Source organism: Panthera pardus, unplaced genomic scaffold (assembly GCF_024362965.1).
Source record: "Panthera pardus isolate Hobbes unplaced genomic scaffold, ASM2436296v1 HiC_scaffold_17, whole genome shotgun sequence".
In the NCBI taxonomy this organism is placed as follows: Eukaryota; Metazoa; Chordata; class Mammalia; order Carnivora; family Felidae; genus Panthera; species Panthera pardus.
This window is the reverse complement of record NW_026526732.1, coordinates 44,598,834-44,622,750: the sequence shown is the minus strand read 5'-3', so window position 1 is coordinate 44,622,750 and position 23,917 is coordinate 44,598,834. Positions and strand designations below refer to the sequence as shown.

General features: G+C 39.3%; 1 protein-coding gene and 1 pseudogene across 5 annotated transcripts in view; one reads left to right on the top strand and one right to left on the bottom strand.

The window, feature by feature from the left end:
* MCM9 (minichromosome maintenance 9 homologous recombination repair factor) overlaps positions 1-21,145 on the bottom strand; it is a 111,691-nt gene extending 90,546 nt beyond the window's left edge. For 2 of the 5 annotated variants that reach the window (XR_008422904.1, XM_053904534.1), the window contains exons 1-5: positions 21,027-21,121; positions 17,420-17,738; positions 8,395-8,711; positions 6,862-6,943; positions 1,858-2,058 (exon numbers count right to left, since the gene is read on the bottom strand). Coding sequence is in view for 4 of the 5 variants with exons in the window: in XM_053904534.1 (XP_053760509.1) it covers positions 1,858-2,058; positions 6,862-6,943; positions 8,395-8,711; positions 17,420-17,723 (904 nt within the window). In the remaining variant the exon portion in view is untranslated. Of the gene's footprint in view, positions 1-1,857; positions 2,059-6,861; positions 6,944-8,394; positions 8,712-17,419; positions 17,739-21,026 lie in introns of those variants that run through there. The other 3 variants (XM_019418204.2, XM_019418205.2, XM_019418206.2) reach the window with 3 other exon arrangements.
* A 1,133-nt stretch (positions 21,146-22,278) lies between these two features.
* LOC109248527 (peroxiredoxin-5, mitochondrial-like) lies at positions 22,279-22,969 on the top strand (annotated as a pseudogene).
* The last annotated feature ends 948 nt before the right edge of the window (positions 22,970-23,917 follow it).

Sequence of the window (23,917 nt, the reverse complement as noted above, 5' to 3'; positions counted from 1 at the left end):
AGTACCAGAGAAAAATAAAGGGAAAGAACGATTCCCTTAAATTTGTTGCCTGAAGTTCCTTGAATCATGGCAATAGATGCTCCCATGGCTGAATCATGGAAGAAAATTGATTAGAGTGAATACTACCTGCAAACCTATCTCCCTCCCAAATTTCTGGTTCTAGACCATGTTAATAGTGTGTCTACAGCCAATTACCCCACTCTTGTGGTATGACTCTCCATTACCCTGATGAAGAGAACCTCTTAGATCTAAGATAACGGAGTCACCTCAGCTTGGGCCCCAGAGACCCCAATCCCTATATCTTGGTTTCTACCCAGCATCTAAGCACCAGGCTCTGAGGATCCCTGAAGTTACTACAGACTAGAATAAAGCCTTCAGCTCCTCCTAGACCATACCCACAGTATGAGGTCTTAATGAAGCAGATCCACCTCCGAGGGAATCTTTGGCTTTAGACTAGCAAAATGAAGACACCCTCTGGATACACTTCCCTCTCTTCATGCCCTCAACTAGCACACATACACTTTGAAATGGTAAAATACAGTGTACTGGTACTTAGGAAACTAAGCAGAATCCATTCAGACTAAAAAAAAAAATGTTGCCTCATTTTCTGTCTTCCGTTTCTCACAAGGTCATTATATTTACTTCTTCCTCTTATCTAGTAAATAAATTGTATATCCATAACTTTCTGGTTGAAATAGACTCTTTAATCACCAGCACAAATCACTTCTCATGGTCTGGTTATAGAGTGCTGTATGATGCCCTTCCTTCACTGTTACAGGAAGAGCTGAGCTGTGGCACTGCGATTAATAAGAAATGACTGTGGTCCAAGAAAGAGTTACGGATTTTTTAAGGACCTGATCCTAAGAAACCATTTCAAATTTTAAAAATTCATTTAAAAATACTTCTTATAGGGCTTGCTTCCTAAAGCCACAATGTGGAGAATTTAAGTTCTTTCTATACAGATCCAGTAAAAGAATGATCAGGAGCCACTACATTACATGCTATATGCAGAAGCAAAAAAAAAAAAAAATCATCCCACAAAACAAAAGCAAACTGCCTAAAGTTAGGCAAATAAGAATTCTATTTTGTGAAATGGTATCTGTCCAGTATGTGACTTAAGAATAAAGTAATCAATATGTATGAGATTTGAGGTGAAGTTTATTAGAAATAGTCTATCACTGGCTTCAGTTTATTTTTCTCAGAAGATGCCTCCAAGGAAGAATGCAAACAGACATTTGAAGGTTTAATTGGTGTTTTATACTTTTGGAATTTTTAAATAAAAAATACTCTATGAACCCAAAGGCTTGTGTGATGTTTTAGTCTATGTAATTATATTTTAACGTCACAGTCATAAGTGTTTACAGTGATGACAAAGCTTATTTTTGCATCTTTCTATCTCTCATCATCTCTTTCTACTTAATGCATATTTAAAAATCTTCAGCTAAAATAGCATGAAGTTGTCTTAATTATCTAAGGTACATCAGAAAAGAAATAAGGCTTTATTAGGATGAGGGTTCATAATAAAGTGAGTTTTGCCTACTTAAGGAGGAACTGTGTATTTGGTGAAAAAGGGAGAAAACTGGCAGTATAAGAGATGTCTGAAAGAATAGAAACGGAAAATTTTTTGTAATTAACTCAGCCTTGATTTTCCAGGAAGATCTCTAAATAGAAAAGACTACACGAGAAAAGAGCTCAAAGGGAAATTATAGCTAGAAGTACTGACGAATGCTACTACCCTTTGAATTCACCCATTGAGTTATGCAGCATGTAAGGCTGCCTCCTGACCACAGACTTTATATTTAACTACTGAATGAAATGCCATTAATAATTATCAGCTTTATACCCTTAATCACAAACCTGCAAAGGGATCACTCTTATGGGATTCCCAAAAATCTTCAAATTCCTTTTGGACCTCCTCACCCATGATGATCCCTGTAGACTGCTCATTATTTACTTGGACATAATTGGCTTTCAGGACTATCTCCACTTCACAGCGTACATCTTGCTGGAAGGGCTTCCACCGTTGCATTACGACTCCATAAATAGTGAGGTCATCACCTAGGAAAGATCACCACATAGCAGCAAAGTCCAGTAGTACCACACTGCTTGCTGGGCACAGACTTGCATGACAACCAGAAATAAGAAATAAACCACTCTTGGGTTAACCACTCTCAGTTGGTTAAGTGTCCGACCAACTTTTGATTTTGGCTTAGGTCACGATCTCACAGTCCCGAGTTCTAGCACTGTATTGAGCCCCTGCTGAGCGTAAAGCCTGCTTAGGATGTTCTCTTTTCCCCCACTCTCTTTCAATATAAATAAAAATTTTTTAAAAAGAGAAAGAAATAAACCACTTTCCTACCAAGTTTAGAGTGGTAAACACTCGTCCAGAAAACAATTTGAAGCCAAAAGAACACCACAGATTTCGTACTTTTTTCTTTCTTTTCTTTTTTTTTTTTTTTTTTTACAGGCACTTGTTATCTGCACAGCTAAAAGCTAAAGTGAGCATTTTTCTTTTTGTGAATCTGCTACACAATAATCACACCAAATTATTACCCTTCACTGGGAAAACAGTTTACTGGATGATTTATTCATCATTATATTGGGCAAAATGTTCATCTTCTCAGAATCCCTAACCATATAGTTCTCATTTAAAGAACAGGTGGGAACTGCAGCTAAAATGTGAAACTATCATCAATCTGGTGTCAGGAAAGGAGACAATCTTGTGATAACTGACACTAGCTTTAATTTCCTAGATACTAATTTTTACTTACCATATTAATTAGTATTTTACTTACTGACTTAAAAAAAGAACGAACTAAGAAATGAGGAAATTACTGTTACACTTCAAAGCCCTTTTCCCTAAACTATGAAAACACAAGATATAACCCTGCTTATTCTTTCTTGGTTGGTTCCTTCCCACCTGAGGAAACTCTCCCATTCCTGGTGAGAAGAATATTAAACTTTTACAGATATTCCTAACAGGCCTTGGGTAGTTTATAGGCACATTCTCCAAACACTGACATCTGGATTATTACATACAATTCAATGCATCAATTAACAGGTATACATGAATGAATGGTTGGAATTCAGTATTCTGGTACTGCAGAAAAGGGGACCAGAAGAATAGAAGATAATCCTAGTCCTCAAAATCTTGTTGAATATAAGATGTTGGACATACCCCAAACCAATCTGGTGGTATTTATAACTTGCTCAACAAATAGTGTCTCTGAACTAACCGGCAAGTCTTCATATCTAAGCCTGTGTCAAATATACGGTATTTGCTCATGCAAAATGCCTTTTACTCTCTAAATTTCAATGTGTAATCTGCAGAGCTTTTGATTTTCTGAAGAAAAATGTTCTGTAAATGCTAAATGCATGGAACTGGTAGCAGCAATTACAGAATAGAGAGCATATTTCTAGCCAAAGGCAACTTCATAATAAATGGTGAAAACACGTTTTCAAGAGCCTTCCTAAACCACAGCTTGGATGTTTTTCAAACCCAGTCAAAAAACGATCATTTACTATACTGTCTGCCCTCAATTTTTAGATGAAAATGACTGGGGCAACTTTGTACGAGCACTTGGAACAGTCCTTTACTGTGGTCATTTTAATAGATTATGCTTAGGTTGTTTCTAAATTAGTCAAACAAGGAACTTAACTTTTAGATACCGCACCCGTAAGTAACCTGATTTCACTAAGCAGTGACAATGTGGAAAATGTGGAATACTGAAGAACGGGGCAAGAGCACTGATTTTACCCAATTTGGATTCAAATCCCAGCTCCACCACTCACTGGCTACGTCCTTGGGCAAATTACCTAACTTTGCTGAGCCTATATTTTGACCTAGAAAAATGGGAATAGTTACATTTATATCTCAGAACAACAGTGAAAATTTAGATAATGTTTATAAATTACTTCATACAATATCTAGAATACAGGAAGTGCTCAACTGGCAAATATTAGCTATTATTATACGAAACCTTGTTATTATACTTAAGTTTTCCCACAATAAAAATTACAAACAGTGTTATTGTCAGGAGGCTCAAGCTCTTACTTTCTATAATCCCAGCTCTTTGTACCGCTCTGTCTTCTGCAGCTTATTTCCCACTGCAGCCACCCCCAACCAGACCCATGTCTGACCTCCCACTGCACTGGCAGTTCTCAGGACACAAACTCCAACTTTATTACTCTGCATGTGTCAATCTGAGGTTCCCAACCAGACTGTAAATTCCTCAAGGGCAAGGATTATGCCATATATCTTTTCATTCCCACAGAGATTTGTAGCTATGGATAAATGAAAAAAGAGCTGCTGACAGACTGCTTCCATCCATTATTGTTAGTGACATGTGAAAGAAAAATAGCTTCAGGTTTTTTCAGGGCAGAAAGAATTCAGTTTAGATGAACTGCATGAAAACATCTTATTTTTTTTTTAAAGAGGGTTTTTAAAGTATTTATTTATTTATTTTGGGATGGGGCGTGGAGAGAGAGGGAGAGAGAATATCCCAAACAGTCTCTTCTGCATTGTAGGTATGGAGCCTGACACGGGACTTAAACTCACAAACTGTGAGATCATGACCTGAGCCGAAATCAAGAGTCAGACACTTAACCGACTGGGCCACCCAGGTGCCCCAATAAAGAATTATTCTTGACTCTAGATACTGAACCCTTCTATTTCCATAGTGTTTGCCTTATAATTTTAATGAAACGGCAGTTCAGTAAATATTTTATACATGAAGCATCTGGAGATATCTAGGGTTAAAGAAAAAGAGAAATGGTGGAATTTGCAGAAACGAAGCACTTTTGATCTGTCTGGTAGGGGAGAACAAGGATGTGGAATAAGAGGTCAGATATACTTGTTTCTGTCCAGGGGATACACTTGTGTTATATGTTTTCTATTGAGATTAAGGGTGAGTAAGATTAAGGTATGAGTGAGAACAGGAAATACTTAAAACAGGGAATGTTGAGGTGAATCAAGAAACAATTTTTGACACCAGGCTAAGGTTTACCAACCATTTCCATTTTTTGGCCCACTTTCAATGTAACTTAAATGTCAAATAGCAAGTGGAAATCGCTAGGCAAACAGTAAAAGCAACAGTTTTTAAGTTATTTGGAATAAGAAGAGGAAAGAGAAAGAATAATCTTGTGCCGTTCTCACAGGCAAAAGTCTGGTCAAGGCCTAGGAATGTGTGTAGGGAGCAGAGCTGCTGACTTTTAGGGAGACAGGTTGCCACCTGCCTTTTCTAGGGCTGGAAGGAGAAGCCTCAGAGAAGCTGACTAGGAAAACCTTTTTTTGAGATTGAAAGTCTGTAAGTCCAAAAGACTTTTAAACTGTATACTAGAGTTTTTAGTGCCTGTCAGTTCTGGGAAGAAGAGACAGTGAGGGAATAGGATAGATAAGGATACTGGTGCCAAAATACGGAAAACGTCAGTTACTTCGGTTAGAGAAAAAGGTTTTGATTAAAACTGTTAGATTATACATTTGAATGCAGTCTGCTTCTGAGATCTCTACCTTTAGCTGACAGAGCCATGTAAATTTTACAGCCCTAGCCCCTACTAACAGCTGAAAACAATCCCCTTTATTCTCCTTCTTTCTTTTTGCATTACATATGTAGAATAATACATTTGTTTAAAAAAACATATCAAATTTTATTAAGAACATCTCATGATACTTAAATGTGGTTACTACAGAAAATAATATTTACTCTCTCGAGCAATACTGACTTACAAAACCTCCTAACATCTTAATTTTTCCAATAAAACTCTTCCCTACCATTTTTTTTTTTGTAAATACAGTCATTTTAAATTTTAATGTAGAACACTTCCATTCTACACATGTGGGCCAATATTAATCCTTGCCCTCCCACTAATACTTTTAAGTTTGATTCTTCCCAGGCTCCCCATTGAGCAGAATAAGAGGGGCAAGATGATTTCAGATGGGGCAAAAAAGAGCTTAGGAGCTGTCTGGTTAGCCTCAAGATCAAAATATAACCAAGAATGACATCACAACAACCCCTGTGAAGTCCTCCAATTTCCAGAATAGCTCTGAGGTTGTCTTTGATTTGCCTGGAACACTTCAGATCATCCAGATCAATGGCCATCATGAGGCCTAAGTCACTAACAGATGTTGTACACCCTCTGCTTGACTGTCGCTGAGAAAAGAAACCATCGTCTGATAAAATCTACCTTCCTGGAGCTTCAGACTACTCAAACTCAATATTAATCTCCTCTAACTATAATTCTATTTCTGTATGACAGCTTTCCAATTAACGAAAAGTGAGCTGTCATGTCCTTCCTAAGGCTTCCTCATGCTAAACACCCACAGTTCTTTCAGCATGGTTTCAAATTCCTTCTCAATTTGGGCAAGTGGCCAACGGAAACACCGAGAACCCTCAGAGGACAAAATCAATGTGACTCCTACTGTGGTGTCACCAGCACAGAGGAGAGAGGAACAATCACCTCCTTTCTTCTAGATACCAGTAAGAGTACAGTAGTATCTGACAGAGTCATACTGTCTGATCCACTAAAGCCACTACAATTTGCTACTGTTAAGCAAGGATGTGCTGAAGAGACTCCTGGACGAAAAGTCAGTGGATCTGGGTTCATGTTCTAGTTCTGCCACTTAACTCTCCATGTGACCTTGGGCAAGTCAGATTCTTCATTTATAAAACAGTGGCTGGACTGGACTAAGCTATAGCTTCTTTCCTGCTGTGTATCACCTCCCACCTCCATGCCAGTTTCTGTTCTCAAGGTGAGCAATTAAGCCTCCACACTGAACTTCACAGTATTCAGGTGAAAATAAAAAATGGCTTTTTCCTAGTCAGTATTTTAGGACCTCTTATAAAAGCCAGCAAAAATTCTTACCAGATTTACAACTGTCTACTAGGTCATCTTCCAGGATAACCTTCATAGATCGTGGAATACTTCCAACAGATAGCCTTTGAACCTAGCAAGGAAAAGGAGACACATACTAAGTATGCTTAAATACATGCTAAGTATTCAGAAGCCTAGCAGTTCTTGAATTACTGTTTCTATTTCCCTGGTATTATCATATAATTTAATTGTGATGGGGATTTATAAAGTTTTCTTGAAAATTGTACCTACTATCTGTTTATAAACTCACTAGAGTAAAATAAAAACACCAATATGGAAAATATCTCCAAATATAATCTACCTTGTGAATGCTCAAAATAAACACATGCTCCACCTATTAAACATAATACCAAAGTTATTTACCTACAAAAGACATGCAGTTCTTTCCTGACCTTTAGTCCTAAGACCTGGGCAAATCACTCTGTTCCTCTGATCATTCCTTAGTGACAGAACCCTGGTTTTATTTCACATGGATATGTACCCAGTAAAAAGACTATTTCCTAGGCTCCCCTGCACATGGAATATGGTCATATGGCTAAGCTCTGGCCAATGAAATGAGTGGGCATGCCTTAGACTTCAAAGAGGACTACTTGAATGGAGACTTGGCTCGTGCTGTTGCCCGTCCCTCCCTTTTCATGCTGTCTGACTAGTATACAGTGGTGAAAGAGTTGTAACTACCATCTTAGATTATAGAGAACCCTAATAGAGGTCACATGTTAAGAATGGTATATAGAAAGACAGGAGTTTGAATCCTTGACACTGAATATACCTTTGTGTTTCAGCGGCAAGGAAAACCTGGCACACTGTCCCATATTAAAGAGTGTCTATGTATATATACCTCATTTGACACAGCAAATAAAATTGGGCCTAAACCTCAAATCCTGAATACTCCAATGTTTAACAACCACTTAAAACCATTTAATTTTTCTCCTATCCCTTAAATACAACTAGTTTGAACTTCTTAAATATTCCCTTAATTTTAATATAATTATTAATTATGTTAAATATACTACCACCTGCGACACATAAAATCAACAGATGACCGAGTAAACCACAAAGCTGAGTGATAAAGGGAAGGCAGCATAATGACCAGAGTCCTACAGTGTTAGAAGGCTACTGCCTTTTTTAGTTAGGTTCAGAATTTATTAACACACAAATCTGTTTCCAAGCCTTGAATTACCTCGAGGTTTACCTACAACATCGTTTTACCCTTTAAAAAACTTATGTTTTCACCATTAATCAACAGGCAGCTTAAAAGCTACAAAATGCCAAAGAAAATTCCTAGGCAGAAAGGGCCATTCTCATGTTTGGGTGCCATATGCCAATGCTCTCTATACAGAGATGATTACTGCATGGTCTCTAAAGACTATATCCTGGTACATGTGCAACCATACTGTGTGATGACACAAATCTCATTTGTAATCCTTCATGTGTTCCCCACTCTTGGTAATTTGACCACTGCTGGAAAAAAAAAAAAAAACCTTCTTCAAAGTTGTGATTTCTCTCATTTCTTTGATCATTTACCTGTTCTTGAATTTTGATTTCCTGATAATCTCTACACCTGGTTGGAGATGAAGATAAGCCTGAGAGGCAAGTGAATTTTGAAGAATCACAGCTTTCCGAGCTGGGACAGGAGGACGGCCGGCAGAAGGTATAGTACAGCTCAAAGTCAGCCTTGACCACAAATACATGCTTGCATTTGTTACACATGTAATCCCGCTCAAACTCCAGGATCTTCACCACACTTGTTCGAATCACTGTCCCAGTGACAGATAAAAAGTGTCCCACATCCTTGGTTTTAGGGATGTGCTCCCTCACCAGCTCAGGACAAACGGGCAACCCTGATGGAGAAAAACAACAAAAAAACCACATCAACTTATGTCTTGGGATTTGACTCTATGGAATATATTCCTCTCATATTTCCTGGAGTAGAAGGTATAACTTCAGAAAAAAAATTTTGAGTTTTACTTCAGAAAAAAATCAGATCAATTCAATTAAGAAAACAGAAAAAGATCATTTTAAATAACAATGATCAGTGGACTCTTTTTAAAAGTACATATCCAGATGACATAATAACCAGGATTTTAAAAAAAGGATCGATTCTCATAAGAGGGCTACCTCAGTAGAATCTAAATACATTATGTAATTATAACCTCATTCAGTAAAGAATATACTACCACCTGTGACACATAAAATCAATAGATGACCGAGTAAACCACAAAGCTGAGTGATAAGGGGAAGGCAGCATAATGACCAGAGTCCTACAGTGTTAGAAGGGTACTGCCTTTTTTAGTTAGGTTCAGAATTTATTAATACACAAATCTGTTTCCAAGCCTTGAATTACCTCAAGGTTTACCTACAGCATCGGTTTATCCTTTAAAAAACTTGTGTTTTTCACCATTAATCAACAGGCAGCTTAAAAGATTCAAAATGCCAAGGAAAATTCTTAGGCAGAAAGGCCCATTCTATGTTTGGCTGCCATACATCACTGGAGTAGAGAGGTGCTAGCTGTGATGGTCAAAGGCTGCCTTCTAACAGACTGCCTTCTAACAGGTTTACCAAGGTAGCATTTGTTACAGTGGTTCATGCCCAATGGTCCACTGGTTCATGCCCAATGGTCTTCAGAATTCAGCAGCTCTGAAATCTGGAAAATGTGCACACTGAAGATGGATCTATAGGATTTGTCAAGTCATGAGAAATAACCGTAATAGCTATGATTATACTTTAGGTTTCTATGGTCAGCACACTTTCTCCCTGTTGACAGATCTACTCTGAAAGCCAATTGATGATAATAATGAGGTAGTTTGGGAAGTATGAAATTAACAACAACAACAAAAAAGGCAATGAGTTATATGAACTGTATGTACGCTTAAAGCACCAGGTTACATTAATCTGGTGTTACAGGTTACAACTCTATAGACTTAAATTTTCTCTGCTGCTGGCTGAGACTCTATGTATACTGTATATTATATAAACAAGGCAGGTACTGCCAACATTTGCCACTATAACTCCTTTTTCTGTCCAAGGCTGACCCCAGAGCTGACAAGTGTGCTATTCTATGGGCAGGAATAGACAAGAGAAGTTGGAGCTGGATCAAAGTAGATATTTTATCCATTAAAAAAAATATGCATGCTATTTCTCATTGTTGATTTCAGGCATCTGTTAATTCAGCTGTGTATAGCTAAATGTCGAGCTACCAAGAACATACAGATATTTCTAGTTACAACCAGGTAAAAGCCATACCAACAACCAAAGCTTCTCATTTAAAACAGGTCTTGTTCTCATGTCTACATTGCTTATATTTTGGAAGTACCATGTCCTTTTTTAGTTTATACCCTAATGTTAAGAAAGAAATGACTACGTGGAGATTTCCCTTATTTGGCCTTAACTGGAATGAATGTATATTATGGCAACCCTTAACACTGCTTTACAGATTCTCAGTTACTTTTGTTTTGCTCCCCACATGAATACTTTTTTCAAAACTGAGATAAAGATAAAGATAAGAATAAAACTCACATTTACTCTTTTAAAGTATATAATTCAGTGGTTATTAGCATATTCACAAAGTTGTACAACCATCACCACTATCTAATTCTAGAATATTTTTATCACTTCAAAAAGAAAGCCTGTACCCATTAGCAATCACTCCCCATTCCCTTACCCCTAGCCTCTGTCAACCACTAAGCTGCTGTCTCTATGGTAAATCTACTCTGGATATTCCATATAAATGGAATCATAAATAAGTGGCCTTTTGCGTGTCACTTCTTTTACTTAAGCATAGTATTTCCAAGACTCATTTATGTTGTAACATGTATCTGTACTTCATTACCTTTTATGGCTAAATATTCCATTGTATGGCTATACCACATTTTGTTTATCCATTCATCAAATGATAAACATTTGGGTTGTTTACACTTTCGGGCTATTAAAATACTGCTACAAACATTAATGTGCAAGTTTCTGTTTATCTGTTTTCAATTTTCTTGGGCATATACCTAGGAGTGGAATTGCTGGGTCATATGGTTAAATATATTTTTTGAAATAATGTTATTTTTGTGTTTGCAAAAAGTCACTAGTGTTCTCTAAGTATACAGAGGACAGGAAAATAGTACTATTCAAGTGGGAAATAGGATTATTAATCCAATTTCCTTCATGAAGTGTAAAAAAAATCTACCAACAATTATGAGCAAGGTAAAAAGAATAGAAAAAATGGATTAAGAAAACTCATTTTAATAACTCCTTAGATTTTTTTAGTATCCATTCTCTCTTCCATGGCCCCTAAAAGATATCATTTTGCATCCTATTTCTATTCATTCTAGTTCTGCTTCAGATGCAAACTGATTGCTCAGTATAAGTTATATTATCAATATATTAAAACTATCAATATATTTAATATCAATATATTAAAACTCTAGGAGAGATACAGAAGGAAAACTAAGATCACAAGAACTAGTTATGGGAAGTGTTGTATCACTCTGATTTCTTTCATAACTGCAGAATACCGAGGAAAACTATAGACTGCCCAGTATAATTTATCAGACTCCTTGGATATTTCATATGCTAACGTCACATGTAGCTGATGAAGTCTTACATTGTTATTTAGATAGATATTTGCTATTTCTGGCTTACAAACAAATTTTGGTCTGAAAACAAAAGTAAATGTAATTTTATTATAGTTTTCTCCTAGAAAGCAATCTTTAATTTGACAGTATCTTACTGTAAATAGCACCTTAGAATAGAAGAATAAAACACCATACCCTCCATTGCTTCTACAGTAATCCAGGAAAGAAATAAAGAATGCCTAAGTCCAAATCTCCTCTTCTTATAACCTTTCCATGGCTGCCCACAGATCTAAGAATAAGGAACCAAGTCTGGACTGGACTACAAGGCTTTCCTCTCATACCAAGCCCTCTAAGCACTCAAACATTCACATATAGTGTCCCCTTTGCCTCAACACTCTCCTCCCAACTCTGATCCTCAAAAGAGTCCACACTAAGAAGCAACATAGAAGTTGAGAAAACAGATTCTGGAATCAGACTACGTGGGTTTAAGTCACAGCTCTATTACCTACTAGCTGTGTGATCTTGGCCCAAATTATATAACCTTTCAGATTTCCCTTCTGTAAAATGGCAATAACAACAAAACCTACCTCAAAGGGTCATAAGACTAACGTAATTCATATATGTGACGTTTCTTAGGACAGTACCTTGCATATAGCAAACACTATTTATTATTTATTTTTGAGAGACAGAGTGTGAGCAGGGGAGGGGCATAGAGAGAGGGAGACACAGAATCCGAAGCAGGCTCTAGGCTCTGAGCTGTCAGCACAGAGCCCTACAGGGGGCTCAAACCCACAAACTGTGAGATCATGACCTGAGCCAAAGTTGGATGCTTAATCCACTGAGTTACTCAGGTGCCCCGAGCAAACACTATTCAAATGTTAGTTCTTATACGTGATATTTTCATTTTTCCTCCTTAAAAGATCAGCTTAAATATCCTTTTCTAAATAAAATCTTTCCTTAACCCACCTCAGGTTGAATTTTCTTTTTTATGAGCTTTAACACACTGTTCCTCTCTTTCATTCCACTTATTGCAATTTAAATAATTATTATGCTTCCACACTTGAATATAAATCGCACAGGAACAGGACAGAGGTAGATTTTATTCACCATGCTTTCTAAATAGTAAATGTTCAAAATATACTTGAAAGAAAGATGAATGGCAAGACTAGGAAGTAGGGGGTAGATAGGAGAGATATTAAGGATACTATGTTGACTTTGAGATATGTAGAGATAAGGGATCAGGAAGAAGGTGAAATGTAGAGTGACTCCCAGTTCTCTGGTTCCCTTAACAGGGAATTCTGCAAGGCACATAGTAAATATCTACAACAGTAGATCTACAAACAAATATCTACAAACAGTAAATATCTACTGGAAGAATAAATAAGGAAATACCATTTTCACTTGGAGTGGGACACAGAGTAGAGAAAAATCCCAAGTACACTTTTTGATACACTGAGTTAGCAAGAAAATATCTAGTGTGAAACCTCTGATAAGCATGGTGATATCTGGATACAGAGCTTGAAAGACAGATTTTGGCTAAAATTGAGAAAAAATGTAGAGGTGGTATTTGTTTCTACGTATGCGGCAGCTGAAGCTCAGGTCCAGAAACAGGGGCCACCCTATGAGAGTGCAGGATCCAGGAGAATACGGCCACATCTGAACCTAGCACATACAGTTCAGGTAAAGGAAGGGGCTCCAAAGAGGAAGGAGAGAAGCCACAGCCAGAGAGAAAGGAAAGGGCAAGAGGGTGCTGCCAAGTGGGGCCAAGGCTGGAATTTTGTAAGGTGGGAGGAGTCAACTGTATCAAACCCAGCAGGGAAATAAAGGAAGAGAAATACTGAAAAGTGACCCTCAGTTTGACCATAAGACTGTCACTAGCAAGGCTGGTGAGGGTGGCTCCTGTGTGGTGGAAGTAAAAGTAAAGAAAGTAAAAGGATGAACGGAAGAAGGAATGTATTCTGTCCGAACATTTACTTGTGAAAAGGAAGAGTGCATGGAGAATGAAGGGGGACACAGAGTTGAAAGACGAGTCTTTCTCCTTCTACAAAATGAGCAAAACCCGAGAGAGAAAATTCAGATATAACTGCCAAAAAGGATTCACCATCATCCCTCTCACCCCCTACCACACTCCACAGATTCCATGCTCCCCGGGGGGGTTTGGCCTGACCGGGTGACTGACTTCATAGCACATGGTTTACCCACCTCCCTACCTTGGGTTCCTTTAACCCAAGGGAACTTACACTGACAATATCCTAACTGACCTCATGTAAATCAAGGTTCCAGATTAGGAGACATGGCTGGACTTCAGGAAAGCTCTAAAATTCTTGAAATTCAGGCAAAATGTTATGTATATACACATACCTGCACCTGCTGGAGAGGGTCCATATCTTTCTCAACATTTAACCCTGAAGAACTGACTTAAATCCTCCATCCCATAATTCTACTGACTTGCATACGATTCCCTCTAAGAACAGAAGGAACTTACACTGTGGCAACAGTCACTAAATTTCCCTCCCCTCCTCTAATTTAACAGTAATGCCCTAACCTCTAGCATGTCCTACTCAGGCCCCTGGTCCTACATCACATTCAAGAAGATCTCTTCCAAATGCTGTAACAACATGACAGTGACATTCATAATCACTTACTGACTGTACCACTCATTTAGGGTCTTAATCTCCTATTGCTCTGCGTTGTTTCTTAACCATTCTATATGTGGAGGGGACAGTCACCTCTTGAGATCCTTTTCACACCCCTGTGCCCAACCCAGTGCTTTAATAAGCACTTTTCAATAAGGAGAAAATTAGTGAATAGAAGAGAAGGGGGAACGGGCTTTCCCTCTCTCTCTCTTGCCTCACCTTTACCATATATGGCCTCAAATCTCCCAGTCCAGAACAAAATGCTTGAATTTTGTGGTGCATACAGGGGCTTCTTACCTCTGTACCTTTCCTTAGGCACTTTACTTGGTCTGGCAAACTCTCCCCAGTTCACTCAGCCATGAAGACTGCATTCACATTTTCCCTTCCACAAGAAAATTTCCCTAAGTCCAGGCTAACACATGCACACTCACACAAATGGAATATATAAGCAAAATGGTCAAATGAATGCACCATTGTATAAACAATGCCTTTCATGTCTAGAGAAATCTTCCGTCAGGAAGAGTAAAAAGGAAGAATCCAGAGACACCTTCCATTCCTTGTAAATGATAACCCAGGCCTCATGATAAGTCTACACAAACTGGTTTTATTTCAGTCAGCATAAGGAGATGTACTGGAGAGATATTACACAGGGAATATTAGAGGGAAGCAGGGTTCACTTCTAAGCATCCCGCATATGCCAACCCAACCTTTTCTGTATTCCTCTACAAGTGTAGCCAGGATGAGTGAATTTCCTACAGCTATGTCTAACACAATTACAACATCTCTGAAGAAAAAACTATGTAAAGATTACAACAAAATTTTCTAAGAAAATTAGCTTTCAATTACCTTCTATACTTTTACAATACCGGGCAATATGTAATCTTTAATGTTCTTACATTGGAAACAAAAGAGCAGTTTACATTTACTGAATCATGTATATGGTGCCTGTTTGCTTTTTTTTTTTTAGAAATTCTGAGCAAATTTGTTCAAAATATGGCAGATTAAATGCTTATTTTGTATAGTAAAGTAACTATTATTTTAAGAAAAAGATAATAAAGGTGAGTATATTTCATCTTCAGATTCTTTTCATTACAGATTATTATGATTTTTAAATAAACTTATAAAGGCAATATGATGTTAAGCCAAACTGACCATACACAATCAAAATCTTAGTGCTAAAAAGGTGCTAAGAGATGGTGTTTGGACAGAAATGACAATTTATTTTCATCTTCCTGTCTTACTATATATGTTACCAAGTAACTATACATGTTAGGTATAACATATGTATCTGTATGTGTTACTAAGTAACACAAAAACCTTTACCATTCTCTGACGAATTCAGTGAGAAAGAACAAAAAGAAATTTTGGAAATAGACAGCGATAGGTTCCTCTCTGTGCAAGAGAGAAGTCCATATCAATTACTTCAGGTCCCTGGTTTTCAGCCTGCAGTTCCCCAAACAATAGCATCAGCATCACCTGGGATCTGTTAGAAACGTAAATTCTTGAGCCCCAGGCCAGACCTCCTCAATTAGAAACTCTGTGGGTGGGGCCTAGCAATCAGTGCTTTAACAAGCCCTACAGTTGATTCCGATTGCCATTAATGTTTGGGAACCACTACTTTAAATAACACATGAATGCTATTTTTTCCTTCTCATTTACTTTGATGCTATCTTTGTATTACAAGACCTTTCATCAAAACCACTGGAAATAGCAAGTAAACTGTAGGCTAATAAAAATCCCAGAAGATAAAGAGCAATGCATATCCTGGAAAAACAAACTGGAAAATGTCTTAGGTTCCTAAGGAGTCTGAACCACAGAGGCAACCTATGTTTTCATAATCAAATGCCTTGCCTGGAGTCCAAGATGAAGCTGCAATATACTTAAAACCACTCTATTTCCATCCCTGGTTCATTCTGCTTGGGACACCTCTATCCCTGCCTTACCTTCTCCTCTTGAAATCTCCAGTGAATTTCTGAGAATTCTCTGAGAATTCACTCCCTGTTCTATGAAGAAATATATCTTGCACACACCTTAAATGAGGCATGCATCACATAACATAATAGCTGCCATTAAAACTCCTTTACAATTATGTTTAATATGTACTTAGGCATGTATCTTTGAGCATACAGACACCATTTGGTAAATATTTGACTATACAGCTATCTCCTCTACAGCCTTGAACTCCTTTAGATGAGGGGCTATACCATAGTATTACGGTTTCCCAAGAGACTAGCAAATGCCTACACATGATACGTTTGTAGAAGGAATGCTACAATGGTAGTAACATAATTTGCAATTTACTTTTTCAGAGAACTAGAAAAAAAAAAACAACAACAACAGGCTAATTTATCAGAAACCAATAGGGTCACCCACCTAGGCAGACAAAATTTTGGTATTTAAACTGAGCATGGAAAAACATCTGAATGTAAGGACAGCCTAAAACCATTCCTAAATATATTTCAGTAACATTAAAGCCTCTTCTAACAATCTTTTCACAACATTATTATAAGGAAACATTTGTTCTTGAAGCTACCAAGAGATTATCTAGTGTGCTGATGCATAAAGATGTATAATATTCATAATTTTATTCTAGATAAAATACTATTTTTTTCAATTAAATCAAATGCATGCTCCTTGGGGGAATCTTATTTTCTCCAAAGATTTCTACCATACTGACTCATCTCTTTCGAATCACAGCAAGCATTTTTGTTGATTATAAATCCCCACCTTTCTGAAATGTACTAAAAAACTACTTATTTTTAAACAAATGGTACGTGTGTTCTCCAACTTAATCACAGACTACAGTGATTCAAAGATACAGCTTTGCCACCAGGGGCTGATTCTTAAAAATTAAGATACTTAATCTGTCATTCATTCAACAAAAGTTGAGTGCCTAATGGGTGGCCAGTATAGTGCTAAACTTGATATATAAAAATAATAAATTTCCTAAAATAGTTTTGAAGATCACTAGATAGAATCTGCTACTTTTCTAATTCTTTGTATTATCAATTCTTTTGTTAGTCACATAAGCTCGTAAGGCTGCTCTGAATTATAATTTTATACACACATATCCACATGTATATATGTGCACACTACCATACTGTTGTCTCCACACATTCTCTTTCCCCTTGATTGGAATGGCTAGTACCCCAGCCTTCTAATATCCAGTATAAAATCAATATTCTGCTCTGAAACTGACCATCAACTACACAATAGATATATTTTTAAGTATAAAGATCAACTGATGTTCTTATATCATTCAATTCTTAGTGCTCTGAATTCAGTATGTGTTGGGATTTCTCAAAATGTTCCTAGAGAATAACATGGCAGTAAAATCCTTAAGTGATTCACCTGATATCCTGGCATGAAGATTCTGCTTCATAGAGGCACCCTCAGGCTGAGAAAGGGACTGGAGAATTGTCAAGGCTGATCTTCGCAGAGCACTATCAAAAATTGTTAGTACTTCATTGGGGAATGTGTTGAAATACTCCCCAATTTCCATGTTGGTCTCAAAAAGGGTCATGGCATTAACCACAACTGGATAATGAGCATCTTCATCTCTTTCCTTCAGGATTAGAAGAATATCATTCTTATGGTATTCCGAAACATAGGATTCAAACACTTGACCAACCAGTGTAACTTGATCACTATTCATCTTGAATCTAGGTGACTAAAGAAAAAGAAAGGACCATATTATACCTTTGGTATTCAGACTTAAACACAAGTTAAACAAAAACGATTGGTTGTAAATCATCCTGACTTTGGGTCACACTATAAACTCAAAATATCATTCAAATTAAAATCTTAAGGGGCCCCTGGGTAGCTCAGTTGGTTGAGCATCCGACTTCGGCTCAGGTCATGATCTCGCAGTCCGTGAGTTCGAGCCCCGCGTCAGGCTCTGTGCTGACAGCTCAGAGCCTGGAGACTGTTTCAGATTCTGTGTCTCCCTCTCTGACCCTCCCCCATTCATGCTCTGTCTCTGTCTCAAAAATAAATAAAGGTTAAAAACAAAAATTTTAAAAAAAATTAAAATCTTAATTAGATTGGAATTACTTGTTATAGTCACTTAGTAAATGCATTTTTTGAGAAAGTGAAGCTAAACCTAACCAAAGAATTATGTTGGTACTGATTACTGAAATCCAAAATGGTCCAATGCCTTTCCTGTATCTTTTCCCCAAACTATCTCTTATTAACTCTATGGTAAAAGGCCTTCCCTTTCCTTTAACGACAATTTGTATATACATTTGCTCTCAAGTATATCTTAAATAGCAGTCTTCTGGCTAAAGTTACTTCTGGTAGAGTTTTTTGCATGTGTCCTGGTTCTAGGTTTTATTCATATAAATAATGTATCCTCTCTTATCACACACACACACCATATTCATGTGTATTCGGCTACATAAATGGAACGTACATGGATAACCAGGGTTTTTAGAAATTTTCTAATATTTATTTTTGAGAGAGAAAGAATGAGGGAGGGGTGGGGAAGACACTATCCAAAGCAGGCTCCAGGCTCTGAGCAGTCAGCACAGAGCCCAATTCGAGGCTCCAGCTCACAAAGTGCGAGATCCGGACCTGAGCTAAAGTCAGACACTTAACCAACTGAGCCACCCAGGTGCCCCCGTGGATTGCTACTTCTGACTTGAATAGTTAACAGATTCGCTTTAGAAATTTACATTTTGGGGGCACCTGGGTGGCTCGGTCAGTTAAGCGTCCGACTTCGGCTCAGGTCATGATCTCACAGCCCGTGAGTTCGAGCCCTGTGTCGGGCTCTGTGCTGACAGCTCAGAGCCTGGGGCCTGTTTCAGATTCTGTGTCTCCCTCTCTCTCTGCCCCTCCCCTGTTCATGCTCTGTCTCTCTCTCTGTCTCAAAAATAAATAAACGTTAAAAAATTAAAAAAAAAAAAAGAAATTTACATTTTGAGGTTAATTTGTTTCCTATTTTCTCTTTCTAGCCTAGGAAACATACTGGCCTCAGCAAAAACAGCTATCAAGAATATAAAGAAACTACATAATTAAACTGAGGAAAGGAAAATTGGTCTTTAAATGATGAATAACTAGGACTGAAAATAAATACACTATATTACATTACTTCACCTATCACATTCCCCTGGCAATGTATTTTTTTGAAAATTTGTATCTACAGATTAAAAGGGCCTACCCCCATTCCAAGTTCATGTATACAGGCAGATATCTATCATGTTCACAGTACCATGCTGGGAAATAAAAAGCACAATAAAAGATCCTCAATGCCCTCAGGGAACCAAGGGACAGATCAAATGAAACAGTGCTCTGATGGTGGTAAAAATACAATATGAATAGGAGCACAAAGAAGAGAAGGATTAAATTTCAAGGGGGTGACAATCCCAGACGTGGCAATGGGCAGTTAAAATAAACTGTTGAAATTGATCATCTAAGAAAATCTTATTTGGTTTGGAAACAGTACTGGAGGACAAATGTACTTTGACTTATTTAAGCAACATTTATTGTACTCGGTTCAACAAACAGAAAGATGATAAAAGACAACTTATGAAGTTCACATTTTAGCATCCTAACTATGTGTTACAATGCTATTTATTAGCATTATTTTGCTTCTTCTGGGAACCCACTATTCTAGAAGGTGTGAAAGGAGTGAAGATGGGGGGGGGGGGGTGGTTTATGTTACAGGCCAAGAATTCTAACAACTACAAATGCCTGAGACTGACAGATAGGCATGTGTATACCCAGGAGAATGAGTGAGAGCAAATTATGGCCAATACATCAATAAATAACTTGTTTTTATTAGGTAATATTAAATTCAGCCAAATATAAAGCAGAAAAAAGCACTTGAAAAGTAACTCATCATACAGTATTTCCAGGACGTGGCCTTTGCTTAAAACAAACAGAGAGGGGCGCCTGGGTGGCTCAGTTGGTTGAGCGTCCGACTTCGCCCAGGTCATGATCTCGCGGTCTGTGGGTTCGAGCCCCGCATCGGGCTCTGTGCTGACAGCTCGGAGCCCCGAGCCTGTTTCAGATTCTGTGTCTCCCTCTCTCTCTGCCCCTCCCCTGTTCATGCTCTGTCTCTGTCTCAAAAAATAAATAAACATTAAAAAATTTTAACAAAACAAAACAAAAAAAACAGAGAAACTGTACTCCCAAGAGTTGCTACAAGACAATCTTTAAGATTCTGTAAACACATATTAAATTTGGAGTCACAGTTTAGCAATGTAAAAGACAGCTCCACATAGGGCAGAGAGGGGGTAGCTGCAGAATGCATGGTTCAAATTAAAGTCAGATTAAATTTCTCCTAGTCTTTTTTTGAAATAGCATGTTTTCTGAAAACAGCATTCCCTTTCAAAACCTGCGCAAAACTATTCAACTGTTTCTAAGCAGTTTGCTAACCCTATAAACATGCCCACTCTTACTGTTCTACAATTTTCAAGTTCCCTTTCCTTTCACCTATTGAGTAGCTCGGGGCAAAATACAACCACGTGCTACTTCATCCTCTGGACCAAGTGAAGCGCAGGCAAGTGCCAGCAGGGCGAATCAGCGGCGGCTTGCAGCCAGACCACCGGGAATCCCCGCCCGCCGAGAAGCCGCCGCACTCACCCGGAGCCACGCCCCCTCGTCGGTCCCCGCTGCGCCGCGTCCTAAGACCCGCCCCACTCGCCCGCGGCCCGCGTCTTGTGGGCGCCTCCTCCCCGCCCGCCTGCCCCGCTCCCCGTGTGCGCTGGGCGAACAAGGAGCCGGGTCGTACTCAGAGGACTGCTTTCCATACTTCCGTCTCTGGACGCAGCCCTTGCCCTACAACACCTCGGCAGGTCTCTGACACTGCCTGGCTCGGCAACCGGGCACCTCGGTCGCCCGACAAATCCCGGAGTTGAATAGTTTGGGAACTAACCAGATGTGGGAGAGACTTGGGATGAACTGCGGGAGAAAAAAAAAATAGTAACGGTGAAACGAGGCAGCAATTGTCACTTACTGGCGGACATGCAGTGTTAGAAGTCACCGGGGACGCGCTGCTCCCAAGGCTGAGGGTCGCGGAGAGCTCGGGCCTGGCGGCGGGGGGCGCGAAGAGGCCGCTGGGGGCGGGGCGGGGCGCGTGCGCCGGCCGCTCGAGGCGTCGCCGGCCGCGGGGGCGCGCAGGCTCCGACGGGTCCTCCTGGCGCCTGGGTGAAGTAGGCGCCGCGCCGGCTGCTTGGCGGGCCCGCGCACCAGACGGACGCCGAGCCGCGCGCCACCTCGACTTCGCCGTTCAGGAGGCTCTTCCGGGTGGAGAAGCGGGAGGGCGCGCACCCCGCCTGGTGCCGCGGGACGCGAGACGGTGGAGCTGGGCGGGCTGGGAGGGGCCAGGAGGGCCGAGGCGGGGCCCGATGAGTTCCAGGGCGGGGCTAGGCCGAGCCTCCCGCCCCAGGTGGAGTGAGAAGAGGGGGGCTCTGCGAGGACTCACATGGCCTGTATGGGTTGTGCTTTTGGTCTAAGAACTGGCAAATACAAGGTTGCAACGATTTTCTGCCGTGTTGTCTTCTAGAAGTTTTAGGATGAAGGTTTTATAGCTTAGGTCTATGGCCCTTTTGAGTTAATTTTTGTATATGATGCGAGGTATGGATACTAGGTAACATTTTGCATATAGATATCTAGCACCATTTGTTGAAAGAGCTATACTTATTCTACTGAAAAGCCTTTGCACTTATGTCAAAAATCAGTTGATTTTGTTTGTGCGGGTCTAAGACTTTTCTGTTGCCAGATCTATGTGCCTACTTTATAATAACGCTATTTTATCTGCATCATTTATGCTTTATAATGAGCCTTGAAATCAGAGTTTGGCCTCGATTTTTGTTCTTTTTCAAGTTTTTTTGGGCTCTTGTGTTTCTCTGGGCGGGGGGTGGGGGCTCTTGTGTTTCTGTATGAATTTTAAAACCAGTTTGTCATTTTCTATTAAAAAGCTGGGATTATTGGGCCGCCTGACTGGCTCAGTTGATGGAACACAGGGCTCTTGATCTTGGGGTTGTTAATTGGATCCCCATATTGGGTGCAGAGATTACTTTAAGAAATAAAATCTTTAAAAGAAAAAAACTGGGATCTTTATTGGGGTTGCACAGAATATGGGTCAATATGGGAAGAATTTACATGTTGATGATATTGAGTCATATGACCTTTGAACAAAGTAACCTCCATTTATTTGCCATATAATTTCTATTCATGTAATTGATATAGCAGTTGTAGCTTCTGGGATGGGCATGCCACTGGCTGGGCTGTGCCTTCTGGACAACAGAGCAGGTTCAGTTTTCATTTGGGTGCCTGGGCGGCTGCCATTGAATCTGTAGCATCAGTGACAGCAAGAGCAAGAGGATGCCAGCAACCAGTGGGGAGTGGACACTTGGCAAAGCCTACAGTTTCAGAAGCGCCACCTCAGCCATGGTCCCAGTCAGAGTGGGTCGCCATCCTTTCCATGATGGTTTTTGAAGGGGAACCTGGGAACAAGGTGAACCTAACACAGTTGTTCAAGGGCAAGAAGAGAGTGCTGTTTGGAGTCCCTAGGGCCTTTTCACCCCCTCCCCACTGCTCCCAGATGTTCCAAGATCCACCTGCCAGGGTTTATGCAGCAGGCTGAAGCTCTGAAGGCCAAGGGGGTCCAGGTGGTAGCATATCTGAGTGTTAATGATGTCTTTGTAGCTGAAGAGTGGGGACAAGCTCACAACTCGGGAGACAAGGTTAGGCTCTTGGCTGACTCCCTTGGGACCTTTAGGAAGGAGACAGATTTGTTACTAGATGATTGATTCATTGGTATCTCTCTTTGGAAATCCACTGCTCAAGAGGTTCTCCATGGTGGTAGAGGATGGTATAGTGAAGTCTCTGAATGTGGAGCTGGATGATAGAGGCTTCATCTGCAGCCTGGCACCCAACATCATCTCACAGTTCTGAGGCCCTGGGCCCAGACATATTCCTTCTACCTCTTTCCTGCCCAGCTCTGGACAGAGGGCCCCAGTCCACCCTCAATGGGGGCCACCAATGGGGAACTTTGCCCAGATTTCTGCAATAAAGATTTGTGGTTTGCAAAACAAAACAAAAAACAATAATCTTTTGTTACATCTGTCTCTAACTCAGGTTTATGCTTAAACTCTTGGGAAGCGGGAAATCATAGTTTTTGATGCTATGTAAATGATATTTTAAATTTCAAATTTTGATTGTTCCTTTCTAGTATATAGAACTATTGATCTTTTTACATTTATTATTTCAAACAGTCTTAAAAATTAATAAACAATTTTTAAGAGCAGTTATGGATTCACAGGAAAATTGAGCAGAAATTACAGGAAGTTCCCATATAACCCTTCCCCCACCACCCCTAAACTATATTCCCCACACCCCCCACAGCCTCCCACACCATCAACATACATACTGTTACCAGAGCGGTGCATTTGTTACAATTAATGAGCACACACTGACACATCTTCATCACCCAAAATTTCATTGTTTACAGTCTGGTTCACCCTTGTTGTTGTACATTCTATGGGTTTTAACAGATGTATTATAATAACATGTATCCACCATTGCTGTATCATGCAGAATAGTTTCACTGCCCTGAAAATTTTCTTTGCTCTATTCATCCCTCTCTCCTACCTAATCTCTAGCAACAACTAATCTTTTTATTACCTCCATAGTTTTCCCTTTTCTAGGATGTCATATGCAGTTGACCCTCAAATAACACAGGTTTGAACTGCTTGGGTCCACTTATATGTGGGTTTTTAAAATAGTACTGTAAGTGTATTTTCTCTTCCTTATGATTTGCTTAATAACATTTTCTCTAGCTTTATTATAATAACACGATATATAAAGCATATTCAAAATATGTGTTGTTTATGTTATCAGTAA